The 21,040-nt window shown below is 35.9% G+C and overlaps 1 protein-coding gene across 2 annotated transcripts in view; it reads right to left on the bottom strand.

Moving 5' to 3' along the window:
* LOC108703061 (partitioning defective 3 homolog B) overlaps positions 1 to 21,040 on the bottom strand; it is a 407,382-nt gene that overhangs the window by 170,444 nt on the left and 215,898 nt on the right. For both annotated transcript variants that reach the window (XM_041579184.1, XM_018239010.2), the window contains exons 12-13: positions 13,675 to 13,845; positions 293 to 374 (exon numbers count right to left, since the gene is read on the bottom strand). In XM_041579184.1, coding sequence (XP_041435118.1) covers positions 293 to 374; positions 13,675 to 13,845 — 253 coding nt within the window. The remainder of the gene's footprint in view (positions 1 to 292; positions 375 to 13,674; positions 13,846 to 21,040) is intronic.

Genomic DNA, 21,040 nt, shown 5'->3' with positions numbered 1-21,040 from the left:
TCACAGAAACTTCCTGGTTCCTGTGTAGCCAAATTCCAACAATAAAATGACTTACCCCTACATGCCAATATATCTGATCCAAAACACATGTACCCACACACCTCTTAAAGGCCAAAAACTCTTCATATTATAGGTCTTGTATGGGAATCAGTAGAGAAGGATGTTTGGTAAATATGTCACCAGGCAGTTGTTTCCTGCTGCAGTAAAAGTGTCTGTTACATTACACAGTGTAATTGCTCAAATAAAGACTTACTGATAATGTCAGAAATCAGGGCTTTATACTTTACATTACCTTTCAGCTTCTCTTGTACACCATTTTGTTCAGAGACAGCAAGATTCCTTACAGCATTTTTCTGAACAGTTTCTAATCGCTCCTGAAAGTTAAAAGATAGAAAACCACCGGGTTAAAAAAAGCAATTAATAAATACCTTGTAACTATGTAATCCAGTGTAAAATGGCTTCTATTGTTTACATTGTAAATATCAACCTGGACACACTGAGATTTACTTGATTGATAAAGTCACTGGAGCACAATTCCTTAGGTTTGGCCCCATCATTTTTTATGGAAAAATTCAACATAACCAAGCCCTACATGTAACACAAAAGTCCATAGAAGAGGCTGTTTTTAACACAATATAGTTTATGTGTAGGGAAACACATCCTGTAGCATTACAGATGTAGCTAAACTGCAACCCTCCATGATCAGCAATAGGCAAAGAATTTTACTGGAAGGAGTTAAGACTATATTAGTGAAATAAGCAGAGCGAGACATGACTGGCGCCACCAAAATACCAACATCCCACCCACACCTTATAAATAGGTTTAAGCTATATGTGACGTTCTGGACTGGAAGGATAAACTTCTGCCCATTCTTTTATCAAAGGTGGTGGGAATGGTGCCGGCCCACAACATTTGAGGTGATACTCATCACCTATGTCTGCTTGGGTTATTAAGCCATCACAGTGCACATATAAGCCATATCAAAACACAAACATACTTGATTATGACCTGGGACCTAGCGTGCAAAGTTAAAATTGGGCCGTTCGCTGTCTTACTTTCTACTTGAACTACCACAGGTCTCTGGACTCCATTCTGGAGCACAATGCCCTTCAGCTGCTCCAAAGCCTGCATCCAGCAGTATTTAAAGGAGAACTAACCCCTAAAAATGAATATGGCTAAAAATGCCATGTTTTATATACTGAACCAGCCTACATTTTCAGCTTCTCAACAGCAGCAATGATCCAGGACTTCAAACTTGTCACAGGGGGTCACCATCTTGGAAAGTGTCTGTGACACTCACATGCTCATTGGGCTCTGAGCAGCTGTTGAGAAGCTAAGCTTAGCGGTTGTTGCAAATTATCAAGCAGAAAATTAGGTTTTGTTTGTAATATAATCTGATGCTAAAGGGCTGATTATTAAATTCGGATGCTAGTTGCACTGGTTTCTGTGCTACCATGTAGTAATTATCTGCATTAATTACTAATCAGCCTTATACTGCAACATTTCTATTTGATGTGTACTGTATATTGTGAGTTGGTCCCTAAGCTCAGTAATTGACAGCAGCACAGAGCATGTGCAGTGAATCTGCAGTAAAAAAAGATGGGGAGCTACTGGGGCATCTTTGGAGACACAGATCTTCCCTGCTAAGTTGGTTGCCTTGGGTGGGTACAGAAACACAAAACATAATGTACAACATTTCTAGCCGACTTCTTTAGTTTTAGTTTAGTCAGATAACTTTCCTTGTCCTTTAAGGGGTGGAAGAGTGAAAGCACATAGGAACATGCAAGTTAAGGAAGGGTGGCCAATGCTGTCTGGAAAGGGCCCTATGGCATGCAGTAAGGATAGGGCTGGCATGCACCTGCTGACTCTGCACCTCGCAGTGGCCCCCGGCCAGCCCTCAGGGAGAAATTATCTATGCAAAAGAACTAAGGGGCATTCTGGGTCTACATAAAAGATCTGTACTACTTGTAAGAAATTAGTGTGGCGATAACAAAATAGTGTAGCATTACACATTGTGTTACTAATAATGACTGAAACAACAAATAAGCTAAATTTTACCAAAATATTGCAAAAAAATCTCCAAATGAGTCAACTGGTGCTTTTTTCCCAGCAGGAAAACAAAGCAGAAAAAAACAGCATAATGCACAGAGGAAGTTTAATCTTAATGTTTTTTTTATTTGCTTTCTCCAGTGCAAAAAAAAAATCTTGTTTTTCTCTGGCAAAGCAAAATGCATGGACAAATTCTAATAATATCACTGGCTCCATTTAAACTTTTGTTGTCAGGAAAATATATGCCACTGGCAAAACCCCAATTTTCACTGTTAAAGGAGACATATAGAACATAAAAATAAGCAATAGACAATAATGACTAATATATGGTGTTTGTTTTACTATCATTATTATTATCATTGCTTAAGCGTAGCTTCTATATTCATATTTTTTATACATTTTTGTATATTTTACAAAAAACGTATTTCTTTATAAAACTTCCCATCCAAGTGTTATGGGAGATTTAAGACAGGATTTTCATGTTTACCACTGGTTCACTAATGTTTCAGAACTTTCTCCATCTGGAGTAATAGCCTGCAGCATAAGCTCCAAAACATGACCAATGCCAATTGCCAAAACAGCTGAGCTTCCGTTCTCATAGACATCCTTTCAATATGCGGTCTCATAGTGGAGCAGCCTCAAGGTGTGCAGAGCATCCAGTTTCAGTGCTGCCAATGAGCAGATTTCCACAAATACAAAGGCACGCTGGAATGAATATTTACAGTATTATACCTAATTTGAGATTGCCTTTGAACATCTCACACATACAGTATCACGCAAACACTTGCTCTAATCTAGGCTAATGGATTTCATGTACGAAGAAGCCCGCAGCAAAACATTTTGGAGATTTTATTAGAAGTATTGCTTCAACCTTAATACAGATGGCACCTTTAGATGTTGCCCAGTAATACAATTTGTGTTTCTTAAGAAACAAAATGTTTCCCAATCATGCCAGATGTCTGTGGTTACTTGTTAAAGGCCATATTGTTTAATAAAGCTAAGAAAATATTGTCAAGTATACAAAGTGCCATGCTTTATATTCCCAAGCACAAGTATAGGATTAACTGTTCAAGCTACACTGCAACACAATCACAACATATGCCTTCACAAAATAATATTTATATACTGTATAAGTACTCATTTATTAACAGAGAACAACTTCTAAAATTTGATGCAAAATACCCCAAAATTATATATATATATATATATATATATATATATATATATATATATATATATATATATATACCACGTCCAAAGGTGCACACCGTTGACTTCGTGACAGCCTGGGTGCCAGCCAACAAAATAGGATATTCGCAAAAACAGCGACACTCACAGGATTTTCTTTAAAGTTGAAAATATAAGTTTATTCCACTCAACGTTTCGATCCCTCACAGGGATCTTCGTCAGGAGATTACAAAAACCTGACGAAGATCCCTGTGAGGGATCGAAACGTTGAGTGGAATAAACTTATATTTTCAACTTTAAAGAAAATCCTGTGAGTGTCGCTGTTTTTGCGAATATATATATATATATATATATATATATATATATATTTTTTTTTTTTTTCCCAGACGAGTAAGCATTTTCCCTATAATGCCAACATCATTAGAGGCACCCACAATGTTAAATCCATTGGCACACCAATTAGCATCTGTTTTGCCAAACTGTGTGCAGGTCGCAGTGCAATGCCTATGTATGCAACATCATTAATTGCATTATTATCCAATTCATTTAGCACAAGTCTGTTGCAGCTATGGCTCAAGCATGTTCAAGGCTACAAGTAATACCCTAGTAATGGTTCCCCTGTGTCCATGTGTTCAACTGCACAGTAATTCATCAAGGCAATATGAAGCTCTGTGGTTACTGCAAGTCACTAGGAGGCATGTATGGATGCAAGTACCCTTGTGAGTAGCATTGATGCATGTCTAAATTTGCATCAATTTGATCATTTTTTTCAACTGCTGTCTCAGAGATTTGCACCGACTGTAAGGAGCAGATTTATCAAGGGTCAAATAGTAAAATCAAATTTTAATCCCCCTATTCGAATGTAAATTTGAAAGTGAGATTTATCATACCTCAACCATGGAAACAGTCCTAATTAGAATATTCGCCACCTAAAACCTGCCGAATTCATGTACAAGTCAATGGCAGAGGCCATTTGGAGATGTTAATAACCTTCCTGACTTTCAAGTTTTTTTTTCGGGAGAAAAACTAAATTCGTAGGTTTTGAATATGAATTGAATACGAATTGAATATGATTCGAATTTTCGGGTCAGAACCATTCGATCGAATATTAGGCATTCTATTTTTTTCTTAGATAACCTCCCAGTCAAATTATATATGTATGTATGAATATATGTATATTCAAATTTAATAAAATTCACATAAGTTCTAAATTCGACCTTTGATAAATGAGCCTCTAAATGTTTACACAGGCTGAATTTGAGCCCCAAAAGTGCACAACGGATTGCAGCAGGACTTCATCTCTAAATAATGTAAGACATTTTCCATCTAACCATAAGATTTGCATTGGGGCCTGTATTTGTATATAAATTCCCAAAGCATAAAATGTATTTTATATTGATTCCAAATGTTTCAGGCAGCTTCTCTCTGTATTGCCACCTGCTGTTTTTCAGACTTTATACACTGACTGAATCTGTATGGACTGCACTTTGTATTATATAATTTTTTGGTCAATTACTCTCTGAAATTGGACTGTATCCTTGCCATTTATAAATCATCATTAACGTCGATTTAAAAATAAATGATTATTAATAATTACAATTTTGAAATATGATTAATGTAAATTATATAAAATGGCTGAAAACCACATATTTATCATTCTCGACTATAACATGTGTAATGGATTATGGGCTGCGGATGGGTGTTGTGTGAGATACCCATAGGTATGTTGAAAATAGTACATTCAATTCATAAGAATTAGGGGAAAGTGTTTTCTGATGAAAATGCCATTGTGTTTTACCAATAGTGCACCTTTAGGACACAAGATGCACTTTACAGTGAAGGTTTTAATATTGATAGATCAGATCTGGTGGAATGAAGTTGCAATCTGCCGCAAAATAGATCATAGTCAGCTTACCCATCCACTTGGAGAAGTGGTCTGTGTCTGACCATTGAATAGGCTACTACGACCTTCGACTACGACTTTGATTCAAACTAAAAATCGTTCGACTATTCAACCATTCAATAGTCGAAGAACTGTCTCTTTAAAAAAAACTTTGACTACCTACTTCGGCACTTTAAACCTACCGAGCTACAATGTTAGCCTATGGGGACTTTCCCCATAAATTTTCTAAGCTTTTTTTGATCGAAGGAAAATCCTTTGATTGATGGATTTAATCATTCGATCGAACGATTTTTCCTTTGATCGAAGTATTTGAGGTAAATCCTTTGACTTCGATATTCGAAGTCGAAGGATTTTACTTCGAGGGTCGAATATCGAGGGTTAATTAACCCTCGATATTCGACCCTTGGTAAATGTGCCCCTTACTGTTCACATGAACATGCAAAACAAGTAAAAGTAAAAAGTTATCTAACATAATACATTAGAAGGTGGATGATGTTTTCTCTTGTTGGACTGGATTTTAGAAAGGTATTTCCAAGCTAAAGATGTTAGAAGAATGCAAAGTTTAAATTTAAGTTAAACTTTATCAAGGATATGTTCTACAGATTTTCATAGAGGGGGTTACAATGCACACCATTTTTTCATTCAATTGCATTCTTAATGGGAACTGCAAGGTATCCATGTACAAGCATTCTAAAGGTGGCCTACGCACACAAATGAAATGTAAGATTTCTGTCTACAAATATCTTAAGATGGCCATGCATGTACAAATAAAATTGTACAAAACACAGCTGGTGTATTGGTAAATGAGGAAGCTGAAGATAACCTTCACTTCCTGATTGTTTTATTTAAAAAAAAATGTTTATATATATATATATATATATATATATATACAAATATATAAAAAATTTGACTTTAGATCTTTTTCAGAAATGCAATACTGTAGATCAATAAACAACGGGGGGGGGGGTAAGAGGGGTAGGGATAGTGGAGTTGATGTTCCAATCATTTGTACTGCACAAATTGTCATTACAAAAGAAAGGCAACCATGTTGTTTGTTGCCTGTTGTGTGATCTCGTCTATTCAGTTTGGAGAGAGTATGAGATGGGCGTGTGTATGACAACTTTTAAATGTAAGCATGAGAACAAGCCCTCTGAGAAAAACTATTGCGCTGCTTTGCAATAATACATGTAACAATGTGGTCTAGCCATTTATTACTCTTTCAGCATTGTGTATGTTTCTAACTTTTATAGACTAATTTTGATAGACTGCACCACAGTCTCACTAGAAGTGAAGTGCTGGTTTGTCTGGACAGAAAACACGGCCTGCTGGATCCACCCATTAATGCATTTATGCAGCATTCGCAGACAAGTAAGTAACAAAGTCTATTGAGTCTCTTCTATGTTGGGAGGAATGCTTGATCCTGGCAGGGTTGAGCTGACAAAAGGCTCAAGGGATCATTAATGATTTCCTATAAGATTTAGTTTGACTGGATGTATTCAACATAGTTTATCTTCTCATCTTGAAGGCCCACTAGACCTTAATTTTTAGTCTCTTTTTTTTGTTTGAAATTTTTTATAAAAAGTGTATTTCTTTGTGCCCTTCCCCAGTTTTCTATAAATGCTTAACAGGCTCAACTTAATATGACTTTGACGTAGTTAGCCAGATTGACTATATTGCAATATATGGACAAACAATCCCTGTTTTGTTTAAAGTGGAGGGTAAGTTAGGTAGATTAATGCAGAATACTCTTCATATAACTAATATATGTATACTTGGTAAATGCAATTGTCTTTAATGCTTGAGATGCCATTGTCTTCAGACTGGCAGGCCAGGGGGTATATTTACTAAAGGTGGACCATTAACATTTAACATATTTTCACAAAAACTAAAAATTCCCCACAACATTGCCAGTTTACAAAAAGCATTCACATCTTTTCTCTAGGTGACATTTCTCCAGAAATATTCAAGAGCAAGAGCCCAATGTCTCGCCAAGGGATATTACTCCAGGTTCAGGCTGGTGAACTAGAGCAGCCATATTTTGCATATCATTATTAACATTGCCTCCTATGTGCTAATTTTCCACATACTTTCTTGAGTGTTGCAAGAAACACTTCACAAATTGAGGTGAACTTGAGCGTTGTTAAACGAGGAGAAGCCTCACACTTTAGCAAACATACCCACAGTGTTATAGTAACATTTTGAGAAGCCAGAAAGCTTACAGCTCAAGGAAACATGGTACAATATATCATAATTAGCAATATGTCAGGCCAAATAGGGTGACAACTGAACTCTCCCCAGGAGAGACAACTCTGTAGGTATCCTCATAACATATAAAAAAAATGAGAATCAGCATATCAGGTATATCACTTGACTTTACTGTGCACAAAGGCCAAGATTACCATAATACTAAGAAGGCATCTTTATTCCAGCGGCCTAAGTACAGTTCAGAAGTGAAGTTCCAAAGCTGTATGCCACAGCTTTTCTTCATAGACTGAGCATCTCCTTTGCTACAGAAAAGTCACCCAATGTGAAATTACGCAAACATTCTAGGGGATTAAATGCATGATTGCTTAAAGGATATGGAGTAGAGATTTTTGTCCTTCATTTGCTAGCTAAGAAGCTGATTTTTAATGATATATATTAGTTAAAGAACAATTTGAAGAAAGATGAGAGATTGTGCTTTAATTTTAGGCAATACAGTGATACAGAAAACTATTGTGAGGATTTGTGAATTTATAAACAATACACACAAAAGCAGGATAAAATGTGCTTTTCAGGCTCCTTGATAAATGTCACAATCGATATCCCAACAACTGATCAGCAACCAGCCTAATTAAAGTATTCAGCTTGTAAAACAAAGCTGTCATGGATGCTTCCATTAGTGTCTGAACCAATAAAAAGATAATGGATCGCTTAAAGGTATTCAGTCCATCTCGACATGCTCTGCGCTAGAAAGACAGATCTTTTCAGTACTGAAAGGACAGGGACCAAGTCTCATTTCCAAATGGAATTATGATTGAACTTCCAGCACACCATATAAAAATTAATTTCTCTTTAAGAGGAGTTAAATTCAATCTAGGCCCCATTATACATTTACCAAGAGTAAAAAAAAAAAACATTCATACTATGGTGGAGGGATGATGATTCAAGCAGACAAATTCAGGTTGAGTATTTAAGTAGGGTTTTTCGATTTGATGGCCCATAGTATTCAAATTACTACAACTACTTTAAGATGATTTATTGGTTTTCCATATGATTCAGTACACCAACTAATCATTCCATATTAATTCATATGCAACTTGTCATGCAGAAAAAAATCTCTAAATATAGAGAAATATTACATCTCTCTATTGTGCAAAACATTTAGTTTAATCATATACTCCTTCCTGTTAAACTTCTGTTTGACATACACACAAGTCTTAGGTTTTAATTAACAAACTGCCAACAACAGGGAATCTAAATGTTAGGTGTGTACATGTCTAGATTTCATCGAAATTAATTCAAAAATGTTTCACTCCCCTTTAGTCAAAAGTCATTCTACCCAGTTTTTGACAGAAGCAAAACCTTTGACATATAAGGATTTCCCGAAATGTGAATACGACTCTAGATACATTTTATCTGTTGTTCTATGTAACATGATCATTGTCATATACAAACACTCCTAATCACTACTAATGGGAAAATATAATGAAATCTACTGCAGGTCTATAAACTCATCAAATAATATTCTGCTTTCTGTAACATGCTACCTCCAGTTGCCTTTACTTTTTAACCATTTCTTTTTGTCTTAAATTAAATGGTAGATTTCAGGCATCCCCTTCAAGCTGGCTAAAAATGGCAGAAAACAACATGGTTTGAAGGCTGATTCTTCCCTTTAAATGGTTTCAAAAGCTGTATCCACTATTGTTAATCAGGAAAGAACGTATGCCAAATGCCACATTTGTCATTCCTCTTATAGTTTTGGAATAAGTTCAATTTGGTTGAAGAAGAGAGAGTTCCAAAGAGAGATTCTAATTTCAGTTACAGTTTTTCCTCAGAATAGTGTTTTCTCTATATAATATCAAAGTGTGGTCAACTTTTTAAAAGAAAACATTTGCTTGGTTGCTATAAGTGAAAGGCACAGTTTGCTGCAGATCTAGTACCCAGAAATTGAAATGTTTTCTTTCAAACAGCAGATAAGTAAATGCTACCTGGTAGTTTACAGATACTAGGGTTCTGCCAAACTTTGCACCTGTTATTACATGATCCCTATTATCTCAGTTTTCTTTGATAAAATTACAGGGCTGTTGGTTTTGTGGCAGAGATAAAGTCTTTGCAGTAAAATGACTGATAAAACACAAGTAATGAGCTACACGTTACCCTTTTTAAAAATATATGACACTATTATTGTCACAGTCACGTTACCATGTGAAACTTTGTTCAATAAACTCATGCTAGCAAACTCTTAATAGGTGTGAATAGTTAGAGATAAGGTGACAGGGCTGGGACAATTAAGTGATGGGCACTAAACTCAGCCAATTACCTGCTTTAAATTTGATTACTTAATGCAACTCTGTATAAACAAGGCTAATGAAAAAATGTCACAATAGCGTACATAAAGCACTTTCTACATATAAGATAAACAAGCTCCAAGGGAAATTATACAAATATATGAAAGCTTTACATTCATATTATTTTTTTTCTTAAATGTTGGAATATGCACGGGTAGTCCCATGTATTTGCCAAATATGATATAGATGCTATGTTGAGATAACCTGATAAAAAGCCTGTACTAACACTGTGCAGTTTGGTGTCCACATTCTCATTTCTCAGACATCGAAGCAGACTTAAAATTTTAAACTACACACTAAATAATTAGACATTTTTATTATAGGCCTATATATATATATATATATATATATATATATATATATATATATATATATATATATATATTGCACAATTATAAATCTGCACTTGAAAGATTGCATAGGTAATGTAAACTGTATATAGCAAAATACACCTCTAGTAATTAATCAGTATCTTTTTGTATTCAGTATTTTATTTTTTACAAATGTAGCCTTTACACTATGGCAGGGTGATGATAGAACAATGTGTTCATGTGGCTATTGTAAATGGGGTCTAGAACAAAGTTAAACCCTAAGGGGGAAATGTAATAAAATTCTCAAAGAGCAAAACTTTGAAAATAAAAATTTGCCTGTATCAAAGTAATTTTCTTCCTTAGGCTTTTATTGCATTGTAAATCTTAAAGGAGAACAAAAGGCAAACCTTACTACTTGTCCTATTTTGTAGATCTCATATACTGCACACCTCCAGAACCGCTATGTTTATTTTTCCGAAACATGTTTATTTTTTTAGTAAAACACGGCTCTGAAGTTGCAGCCTGCTGAAGAAAACGGTGCCGCGATCTTACTAAAGGCTTCCCTTCCGCCTTCAGCTACTGTTACTACTGCTCATGTGAAAAAATCCCTCCCCCTGACCCCAGGCAAGCTTCTTCATTAACATATATGCCCGCAGCATCTCCCCTATCAATAAACTTTTACAATCAGCAGTAAGTTTTCCTTTGTCCACCAAAGGTTCCTCGAACATATTTAGCTAATATATCACACACACACATAATATACAACATATCCCTACTAGCCCTTAGCTCTGTGTACTAATGAAAGGAATCGAGTAGTGATGGGCGAATTTCGCGAAACGGTGCCGGCGTCTCGTTTTTGATGCCGGCGCCTGTTTTTGATGCCGGCGTCCGTTTTTTTTTTTATGCCGGCGCCCGTTTTCGACGCCGGCTAATTTTTTGCCGCGAATTTTCGCGGGCGTTTCGCGAATTTATCGCTGGCGGCAAATCCCGCAAATTCGTGCCTGGCGAATAAATTCACCCATCACTAGAATCGAGCGTCGCCATGAAGACCAGGCTTGCTGATTCCTATTGGCTGGTGGGCGGGCTACACAGGCTCACGAAGAAGAGCGTACAGATTGAGCACAGGCATGGAGGGAAGGGCTATTAAAATTAGACTCATGCGCAGAATAAAGAAAAACGCTGTAATGAGTTTCTTGTGTGCCCGAGGCAGCGGGGAGGCAAAGATGAGGAATGTGTGTGACGTCACCCAACTCTGAGAATCGGGTTGTGCAGGCAGTGGATTTCCATATAAAAGAATAACAAATAAAAAAACAAACAAATACAAAAAGTATTGTAGAAGTGATACCTATATTGGCTAACAATAAAAATGACGCCTGACGAAGGGGCCTTGGTGCTCCGAAAGCTTGCAATGAGGGGCAAAGTGTTTGCAAAGGTGGAATTTTTCACTTTGGGAACTGATTACATTTACATTACATTTCCCTCAAAATATCTACACAACACTGGGTTGGAGTGAACCCAGTTATGATGTAATTATAATCCAATGTAACATGGAGAACCTTCAGAGTATTTAAGGAAGGGTTGTGGGCTAAAAAAAAATTTGGATCCCGTTTACATTTTATATCACTAGACCAAAAAAGTCTGCTGTCATATTTTGTAATATTTGTAGTTGAAATTTTAGATTATTGCCTAATTTTCTTATACTGATTTTTGAGTATTCTTTTAAAAAGACAAGCATTTACATAGAGACAAGAGAAAAACTGATACCCAAATAAAACAAATACTGTTGTTTTTTTCATGATCTGCAGCCCACGGCTCCACTGATCCATTTATTACTGTAGCCATTAATGCCTCTCTAGGGAGATGAATCACTCCTCAGTGTAAATGGATAGATCTATTCCATCTACTGCTATTACATCTATAGCTCATATTTATGTATATTGCATATCTACGTGTGGTTTATAAAGTGTGCTTTGGTTTACCACACTCATCTATCACATTTGTTGTATATTTGTTGTATATAAACCAAGTTTCAGCTACTTAGACTAACTTAACAATTTGGCATCAGTAAGATTTTACACTTAATAGATAAGACACAACCAAATGTTGAGCTGAAGGATTATTAGTGATTTCATTTAGAATGTTTGACTGTGTGAACAACAATTAAACTACGGGGGTATAATATATACTGTATATGTATGTACTGTATAGGACCTGTTTTCCAGAATGCTCAGGACCTGGGGTTTACCAGATAATGGATCTTTCCATATTTTGAATACCTTAAGTCTACTAGAAAATCATGGTAAAATTAAATAAACCTAATAAGTTGGTTTTGCTTCCAAAAAGGATATATTATATCTTAGTACAAGGTACTATTTCTTTATTACAGAGAAAAGGGAAATCATTTTCAAAGATGTGGATTATTTGATTATAATGGAGTCTTTGGAAGACAAATTCTGAGCTTTCTGGCTAATGGGTTCCTGGATAACGGATTCCATATCTGTATACATATAAATAAAAACCCTGGTGCAAAATGTCAAGAAAAAAACATAATGATGCACCAACTACAATCCGCTCAGACTGGATGCCACATACTCCAATGATTTATCAAATGCCCTAATAATAGAATAATGGTCATTTATCAGAAATGCTATATGGTGTGCAACAGAAGATATAGCTCTGCATTTACAAAGTAAGTGACATATTCTTCTTCTTTTGCTCAGTACACTGGATAGTACTATTCGGGTTTTTTTCTTGATATACAAAAAATGCATTATTTTACTTCCGATTCATTATTCCAAGCATAGCAGTGAATGTGGGATCTAAATTTAATAGCTGTACTTATTAAAAAAAAAAAAAAATCTTATGTCTACTCTATGGATTTTTTTAAACCAGCTTGTTCAAGTCCAATATAAAAATAAAAAACAAATATTTTTCATTGTAAAAAATATGAATCCAGAATAAAATCTGTTCTGCTCATTGGCGATTATTGTAGAGTTAAACCCCCTTCTACAACATCTAAGGGAGAAGGAGACATGGAGGGAATAACATCTATTAGCATCATGTAAAGCTCAGTAATACTATATACCCTTAAGGGAAGAGAGCTTTGATCACTGGAGGAGTATGCAGTTGCTGACTCTTATTAAATAGTTCAGCATGTTCATGGTCAGTGGGTAAACAAGGGTGATATTTCATCCCCTGTGTATGCATTGTAGCTATGTTTAGCAGCATGACATGAAGATATCATTGTCATGTACAGAAAAAGTCTGAGATTCATCAAGTGCTAATGAGGAATACCTTAACCCAAACCTGGTTCCTATAGATTTTAGATTTGTTAAAAACACACTGTAGAGAAGTTTCTCATATCCCCTTATCATTTTAGATTGTAAGCTGTAATGAACATGCCCCTCCTTACCTTTGCTTTTGTTCAGTATTTATACAGTATTTGGGCTCTCTTTACTTTTTGCATTGGTTATTAGTGGTCTTTCTGTGTTTTCCTGTATTTTTAATGAATACACCCATTTGTATTGTACACCACCAGAGAATATGTTGGTATATAATAATAATAATAGAAATAATAATTAAAACTATATAATTTGCTAATTTACATGTGTGCCAAAACCAGGAAAAATAACAACATAAGTGTTTTGCCTAACTGGTGGACACAAAAATGTACCTCTGTTTGCCAATCTAGTCTACGAAGGATAACCAGCTGTATCATTCCACGTATATTTCCCTCCATAGACATAGACCTCCGTAGCTTTTCCATAGTTTCTTGATTTGACTTCCCCAATAAGCTTTCTCTATTTACAGCAATGAGCTGGTCATTCACTCTTAGGCGGCCATCCTGCAAAATAAAGAGTTATTCATTTCAAGGTGAGCACAATAAGAGAACATTGTGATTGGTATGCAGCTCTTATTTTACAGATACTTCAAAAAGGGGTAGAACAATTAGGCATCACTAATTTTTTGTGCACATTTATACATTTTTTGTGTAGTGGAATGCTGATAAAAATAGACATGCTGCTAAAATTTCAGAGGGGGGTCAGCTAGTTGAAACTAGCTTTTTTTTTTAAAACAAAAAAAAAGCTGAAATTCTGAACTCATATTTTTGTCTGTCTACACAAATGAGGAACTGGTTAATGAAGTTTTCCTTCTTAATAGTCCCAATTCTAGTAATACAACTAATGATGCATGGTTCACACATGAGGAAATTCAAAAGAGATTAGAACATGTTAAGATAAACAAAGGTCTGGGGCCCGATGGTATTCATCCCAGGGTACTTAGCGAGCTTAGCTCTGTGATTGCCAAACCTCTTTACTTAATTTTTCAGGATTCATTAAGGTCTGGAATGGTGCTGAGAGACTGGCGAATTGCTAATGTGGTGCCGCTATTCAAAAAGGGATGCCGTTCTCAGCCTCAAAACTATAGTACAATTAGTCTGACGTCAGTGGTTGGAAATCTTTTTGAAGGGTTAATAAAGGATAAGATACTGAACTTCATAGCAAATCATAATACTATGAGTTAATACCAGCATGTTGTCATGAGTAATAGATCTTGCCAGACTAACTTGATTTCTTTTTATGAGAAGGTGAACAGGGACCTCGATTCTGGGATGGCAGTGAATGTGATTTACTTCGACTTTGCTAAAGCATTTGATACAGTGAAACACAGAGGCCACCCCTTCAGAATAGAACTTTCATTTGAAGCAACATAGGTGATTCTTCACAGTGAGGACAGTGAGGTTGTGGAATGCACTTCTGGGTGATGTTGTGATGGCTGCTTTTAAGATTAGCTTGGATGATTTATTGGACAGACATAATATCAAAGGATATTGTGATATTAAACTCCATATTTAGTATAAATATAGGTATATATAATTTATGTGAAGGTATGGAGGGGTGTATGTATGGATGCTGGGTTTTAATTTGAAGGTGTTGAACTTGATGGACATTGTCTTTTTTCATCCCGATTTAACTATGTAACTATGTAAAAGGCCTCGAGGTCTCATTGAAAAGATTGACATTAGACGTGAATGAAGTGTCCAAGTACAAGAATTTTGACTAGGGGAATTTTTTTTAGTATTTTTATTTTTACCTCTGAAGGGGAGACTCAAAAAACATGGGCCCTAGTGCCATATGATCACCACATCTGCAAATACAAACAGTATGTTGCTGCATAAGGGTATGCATTCCTCTAGGATCACAGTAAGCCATATCCTCATTTTTTACTCTACCCTATTTTGATGGATTCAGACAAACACTTATAGTGAATTGTCATTTGAACAGAGGCTTTACCACCTGACTTAGAACATACTATTGTTAGCATTTATTTATCAAGGTTGAGCATATTCAGCATTATATATAGACAAATAAAAGAGGTTCTCTGTACTTAACCCATTATCAATATATTTAAGACATTGATACAAAAAACGCCTTACCCTTTTAACAAAGCAGGGATTGTTTGTCTATATATTGCTAAACATTTAAGCTAGCCAACTACATCAAATGCACTAAATGTCTCAATGTCTTCAATATATTGATAATGGGTTGAGTATTTGTCTATATGTATTTTGTGGTCACAGCCTCATTGCACCCCCGCCTAATGGTTTTAAAAAATAGTGGTGAGCACAACTTTCCCTTGTTTGTTATAGTTTATACAGTAGCAGTGACCAGCTCCATGTTGTAGCTCCCATCCTTCCCAGCTATAGTCAGGTGATCCCACTGGTGTCTAATAAAAGGGCAACCAAGTATGGGAGTCTTACTGTGCAAGCAGCAAGTAAGTTGCAGGTAAAACTTAGTCCCTTTGTAAAATGTATAATAAATCAGATGCAATTCAAATATTAAAAAATGACTGCATTTTAAGTAGCATCACTGTACTTTCACTGTGAGCTTCAGAATATCTTTTGTTGTTGAATTCTCTAGTATCTATTTGGTGCTTATTTACAAATTACTGAACAGGCAATTTACTGTGATCATTGCTTTCCCCAGAGGAAACTATATGGTCCATCATGCTCTGCACTGATTTAATTTGAGTTCTGCTATATTGCATTTTTTAATGAAGTGAAAGGGAGCAGAACACCATTTGTTTAAATGAGCTTCCAATGATATTGAAAACATATTCATTCAGTGAAATGCTTATGAATAGAACTATGAAAATGAATGTTCAGTTACAGATTTACGCTTTGTCAGGATGTCTGGAAAGTCAATATACAGGCCCTGCCAATAGCTTCATCAAATCAGTTCTCTTCAGGCCTAATCTGACGATGACCTTAGTTAATTAAAACTATGAGACTAGGATAGTACATCATAAATGTCCTATTAAACCAGCCCTGGTGCTAATCCATTTCAGCAGAAAGCCCAATTCCCACCAATGATCATATTTCAGAGCAGCATGAGTGCTTCAAGATCAATCGCTGGATTGTAACAAAGTCAGCTCAGCACCATTATAAGGGTACATTAACAGGAGTACAAAAGAGGCAATGTTCTAAGGTGAGTGAAAATGAAAGGTGATGCTCTCCAATCTCATTGCTGTCCTAAAGAGATGATGTACTCAAGTTTCTATTTCTCTTTCCACCTGGGAAAATGTATCTCTGCACAGAATGAGAGGTATGGTACAGATACATCACAATGAAATGCTTTCACAAATGCCTTAGGTCTCCATTATAGCAAAAAAATATAAAGGCTATTGTCCCCTAATTATTAAACTGCAGCTACAGACAAACAACTTATCTTTGAACTAACCAGTCAAATCCATTCTAGTCCTCAGGTGATTCATATCTGAACTAGTACAAAAAAGATATTGATCAGGAAAATTAGATAGAAGTGAAAGTAGGTAAGAATAGGGGAAGATCATTGGTGTGGCTCGGTATAAACAGGATTGGAATGAAGATCAATTCCTAAAATGGTCTAATACAAAACGTATTTGTCAAATACATTTTCTAAAGGTGAGAAAATATATAGATATAAATGTATCTGCTTTTTCTTTTACTTCAGCATACATTGTATTTTAGTTCTTTTATCTTTTTTTTACTACAACAGATTGCATTTTGAGTCACTAGCTTTATCAGACATAACTATCGTACGATTACTGTCAGAGGTAGTACATCTGTTGAACATCTGTAGAACATCATGGCTGATCTGTTCTTTTACTACTTTATTTGATCGGAATGGTAAGACTTTGATCTGAATGGTTAGTGGCGGGTCGGGAGATGGGAAAGTCCGTTCGTACGTTGATTCCTACGATCGGATCTTTGCGTCTATGGCCAGCTTTAGTGCTGTAGGGTAAGGCCAGATGATCAGTCACCCTGCCTGTCTCAGGATCATTCAGTCTTCGGCTGCTCATCTCAAGTTGAACCAAGTCTCCTATCACCCAGAAACAACTGACACCTGTTGACAGATACAAGGAACTGCAATCTAACAACATTTAGTAAGTCCTACAACAGTCAGGACCCCTATAACAGTCAGGACCCCTACAACATTCAGGACCCCTACAACAGTCAGGACTTTAATTTTTTTTTTTCAAAGAATGATGTTACCCTTTAAAAGCAAGAGCGTAATTCTGCAATGTGCTAAGTTTAACATGTTAAAATTCTCTGTGTTAAGCGGAAAACAAATAAATACATTTTTAATCTAACATGTCATGAAAATACAATTTTTTATAAACAGATATTATGTATGTGATAAAATGTACATACTAAACACAGTCTCTAATTATGACCCTAGTAGAATACTATGTTATTATTTGCAGTTTATATTACTTTGGGATGTATTCATTTGCAAAAGGAGCTTTAAAAGCACACCAAGGCTGCTTGAGATTTCATTCACGACATAGATATTGTACATTGTGGGTTATGAACTAGATGACTTCATTCTTGTCACAGCTGTGCAATGTAAAACCTCAGTTCACTGGAAAGCTGTATGTATATTAACCTTAACATCTTTGGTATCAATAACAACTAAGACACGTAGAAGATGAAGCTGTACAAAGTGCTTTGCGAAGAAATCCAACTGACAGCTTTAAAGTGAGTGAAAAATGACAAAATCTTTAGAAGCAGAGTGCAATAACCACTACAGAAATAGTAATGTAGACAAGCTACTAAAAAGAAAAGCTATAAAATATTTGGCAGCATGTAGTAGGGCAGTAGTGGTCAGCTCATAAACTGCTTCATTTCCAAGCAATGCCACTTGGAACCAAAACAGTGAACACATTTCTTCTGTTCCTATTCAGAAGTCAGTACCAGGCATATCAGTGCTGTACAGATTCTATAACATAGAATAAGTCGTAATTTCCCAGGCAATTCTAGTATTGCCTTTCACCAAAATGATCACAATTTCTGTAGCTTTATAAGCTACACATTTGCCAAACTTTTCCTTCCTTGGAGAAGACTTCAAATAATGCTACTTTGCATAAAAGTTGCTACAAATCATTATATTTCAAACTAACCATTCCACATATCTGGAAAACTGGACAATAGCTAATAATTACCAGTTAGGTCTGAATACTACTAGAAGTAATTCTAGGAACCATGTCTAAAATCTACATACACATGCTGAGACACACAAGCCACCAACATTTCACCAGTTATCTCTGGTACTAGTTGTATTTGAAAATACATAATTAAACAGCAATAGTGATGGGTGAATTCAGGGGGTTTCGATTCACCAAAATATTCGCAAATTTCCAGCGAAATTCGCAAAACGGCAAAAAATATCGCAAAACGGCAAAAAATTTCGCAAAACGGCGCCATCGTCTAGTTTTTGAATCACGGGAATAAATTCGCCCATCACTAAAAACCAACCTAAAAGTAACATATCCTGCTTACAATAAGCAAATACGTTGATTTACTTTAAATATCTACCGCTTGCAATAAAATGTATTTGCCATTATGCTGTAATAATGGACAGGAAACTGTTTAAGTTATGTTCTTTGCTCTGCTAAATCTCTGTATCAATAGGATTAGTACAATAATGTAGTGCATCATGTATATTACCAAATGCAAAAATAATTTTCTTTCTTCTTTGTGTGCTGGGCATCATAAAGGGCTACAGAGTGTCCCAAGTCTACCCCCAATGTCAAAGCACTGTCCTGTACGTAACAAATTATAGCAGCACCCTGTTCATTTTTAGGCAAGTGGGTGCTGGTTCTATAGTTAGGTGCTTTGATGAGAATTCAAAATGTTTCAGCAAACCAAATCTTGGCCAGCCCAAAGTAGTGTACTAGCTGTCTGCAAGCTTATATAAGCAGCATAGAGGTCCCACTTTTATCATAAGGTAAAACATTTCATGAAGCAAATGCGTGGATCAGCATAACATTTTGACCACATGGGAAATTGACTTACAAGACCCAGAAAGAGCCAAACTGAAGTGAAACTTGATACACCCAGAGTACAAAATAGAGTAACAATAGCAAAACAGATCTGAACAGAAGCATTTGTGAATTAACGACACCTAAAGACAGTTCAGTGCATCATGGAAATTAAATTGACCGAATAAGAGTCATTGCAGCCATAATGCTTATGAAAGTTATTGAAGTTCCCCTGTGCCCTGTGGTTTATACATAATAGGGGGAATTTACTCTTCAGTCAGGACAGTAATAGGACTATAGGAAAGGGGTCTCACATTTATATAAGCAATTTGTAGAGCCAATTTTGGACAGACCAGCTGTGATAACGACTTTTAAAAGGCTATTTGGCTGACAGCCAGGTGACCACTGATCTCTACTTCTCATTCTTAACTGTAATCCTTTTCCCTGAAGTGTGTAAATTGGTTAAACCTATATCTTCATGTTGGCTCTCTTTTCTGTTTGTTCACATGTAAGAAAGCAGTGCGCAACCTGATGCTGTTGCTACTCTGGCATCACATATCCCACCCAATCTAATGTGAGATCTCAGTAGATTCCTTTGTTCCGAGTAATATTTATGTTATACATGTTACAGAGCTCTCTGTAGTGTTAAAAGACAAGCATGCTTCCCACTAAGTGAATATAGGCCCTAATGCCATCAACAGATGACTTATTTTTCTGTATAGTAATGGAAGTCTATTAACATCAACCTGTAATCTGTAACAATGTCATTTTCCTTGCCTGCTCTCTTTTCCGAGTGATACACGAGCCTCAGAATTTTCATTGTGTCACGTTGCTCAGCCAAGGAGCAAAGTGTAATAATGACTCCATTAGCCCAACTGGATGACCAAATGAAAGCACTTATGGTATAAAAAGACTAGTGTTGGACTGCAATTTTTGGACTGCATGTGCTTTCTGAGATATAAATACAATAAAGGGCTTTTAAAATGATATTTGCCATGGCTTCCTAATTGGTCCTTGATATATATTAATTTGCGCTGTTCTCTCTTTATACAGCATGCACATGGTTTTGTCAGTTACCAGGAAAACTGCAGAAAACTACTAAATGCTGGCTTCTTTCAATACAACTTAGAAAGAACGTACCAACATATTGAGTAAATAAATCTTTTTGGGTGGTGAAGCCCTGTATGTGTGATTTTTTTCGCTATAATACTTGAATAAATAAAAAATATATGATTTTTTTTTCTTGTTAAATAAATATCCACAGACATATAACTTTTAATTGTGTTGGTCAGGACAGAAAACTATGTTCTGGTTATTTGGTTGACGTACCTTTGGCAAGCCAAAAAGGAAATAAGAAACAAGTTTTAGATGGAAGGAGTGTATAACAATTCCTTGAGATGTTTTTCTTTTCATTGTCCTTGGTATTGAAAGTGTATGTCATTTTACAGAATGGTGAATAAAAGATACAAGGGGAGTGACAGGAGACGAGTTGTGATTGATGTTGTGGCAAGTTGTTCCACATAGGTTGGAAATGTGCTTTTCTGTAGTTTAATGGCAGAACTGCCTGACTCAGCAGGCTAGGGCTAGATGAAAAACATTAACATAAACAGAATGCAAATGTTTGTAACAGAGATGTCAAAATCTGCTGAGATAGTAAGAAGCAATGAAAATAGGTTAAATATCAATAATGAAACATTTTACTAGATCCCAGTGTATTGGGTACTGACTAGTATGAA

The sequence above is a fragment of the Xenopus laevis genome, chromosome 9_10S, assembly GCF_017654675.1.
Source record: "Xenopus laevis strain J_2021 chromosome 9_10S, Xenopus_laevis_v10.1, whole genome shotgun sequence".
NCBI lineage: Eukaryota > Metazoa > Chordata > Amphibia > Anura > Pipidae > Xenopus > Xenopus laevis.
The sequence above is the reverse complement of the archived record's forward strand: the minus strand, read 5'-3'. Positions and strand labels throughout refer to the sequence as shown.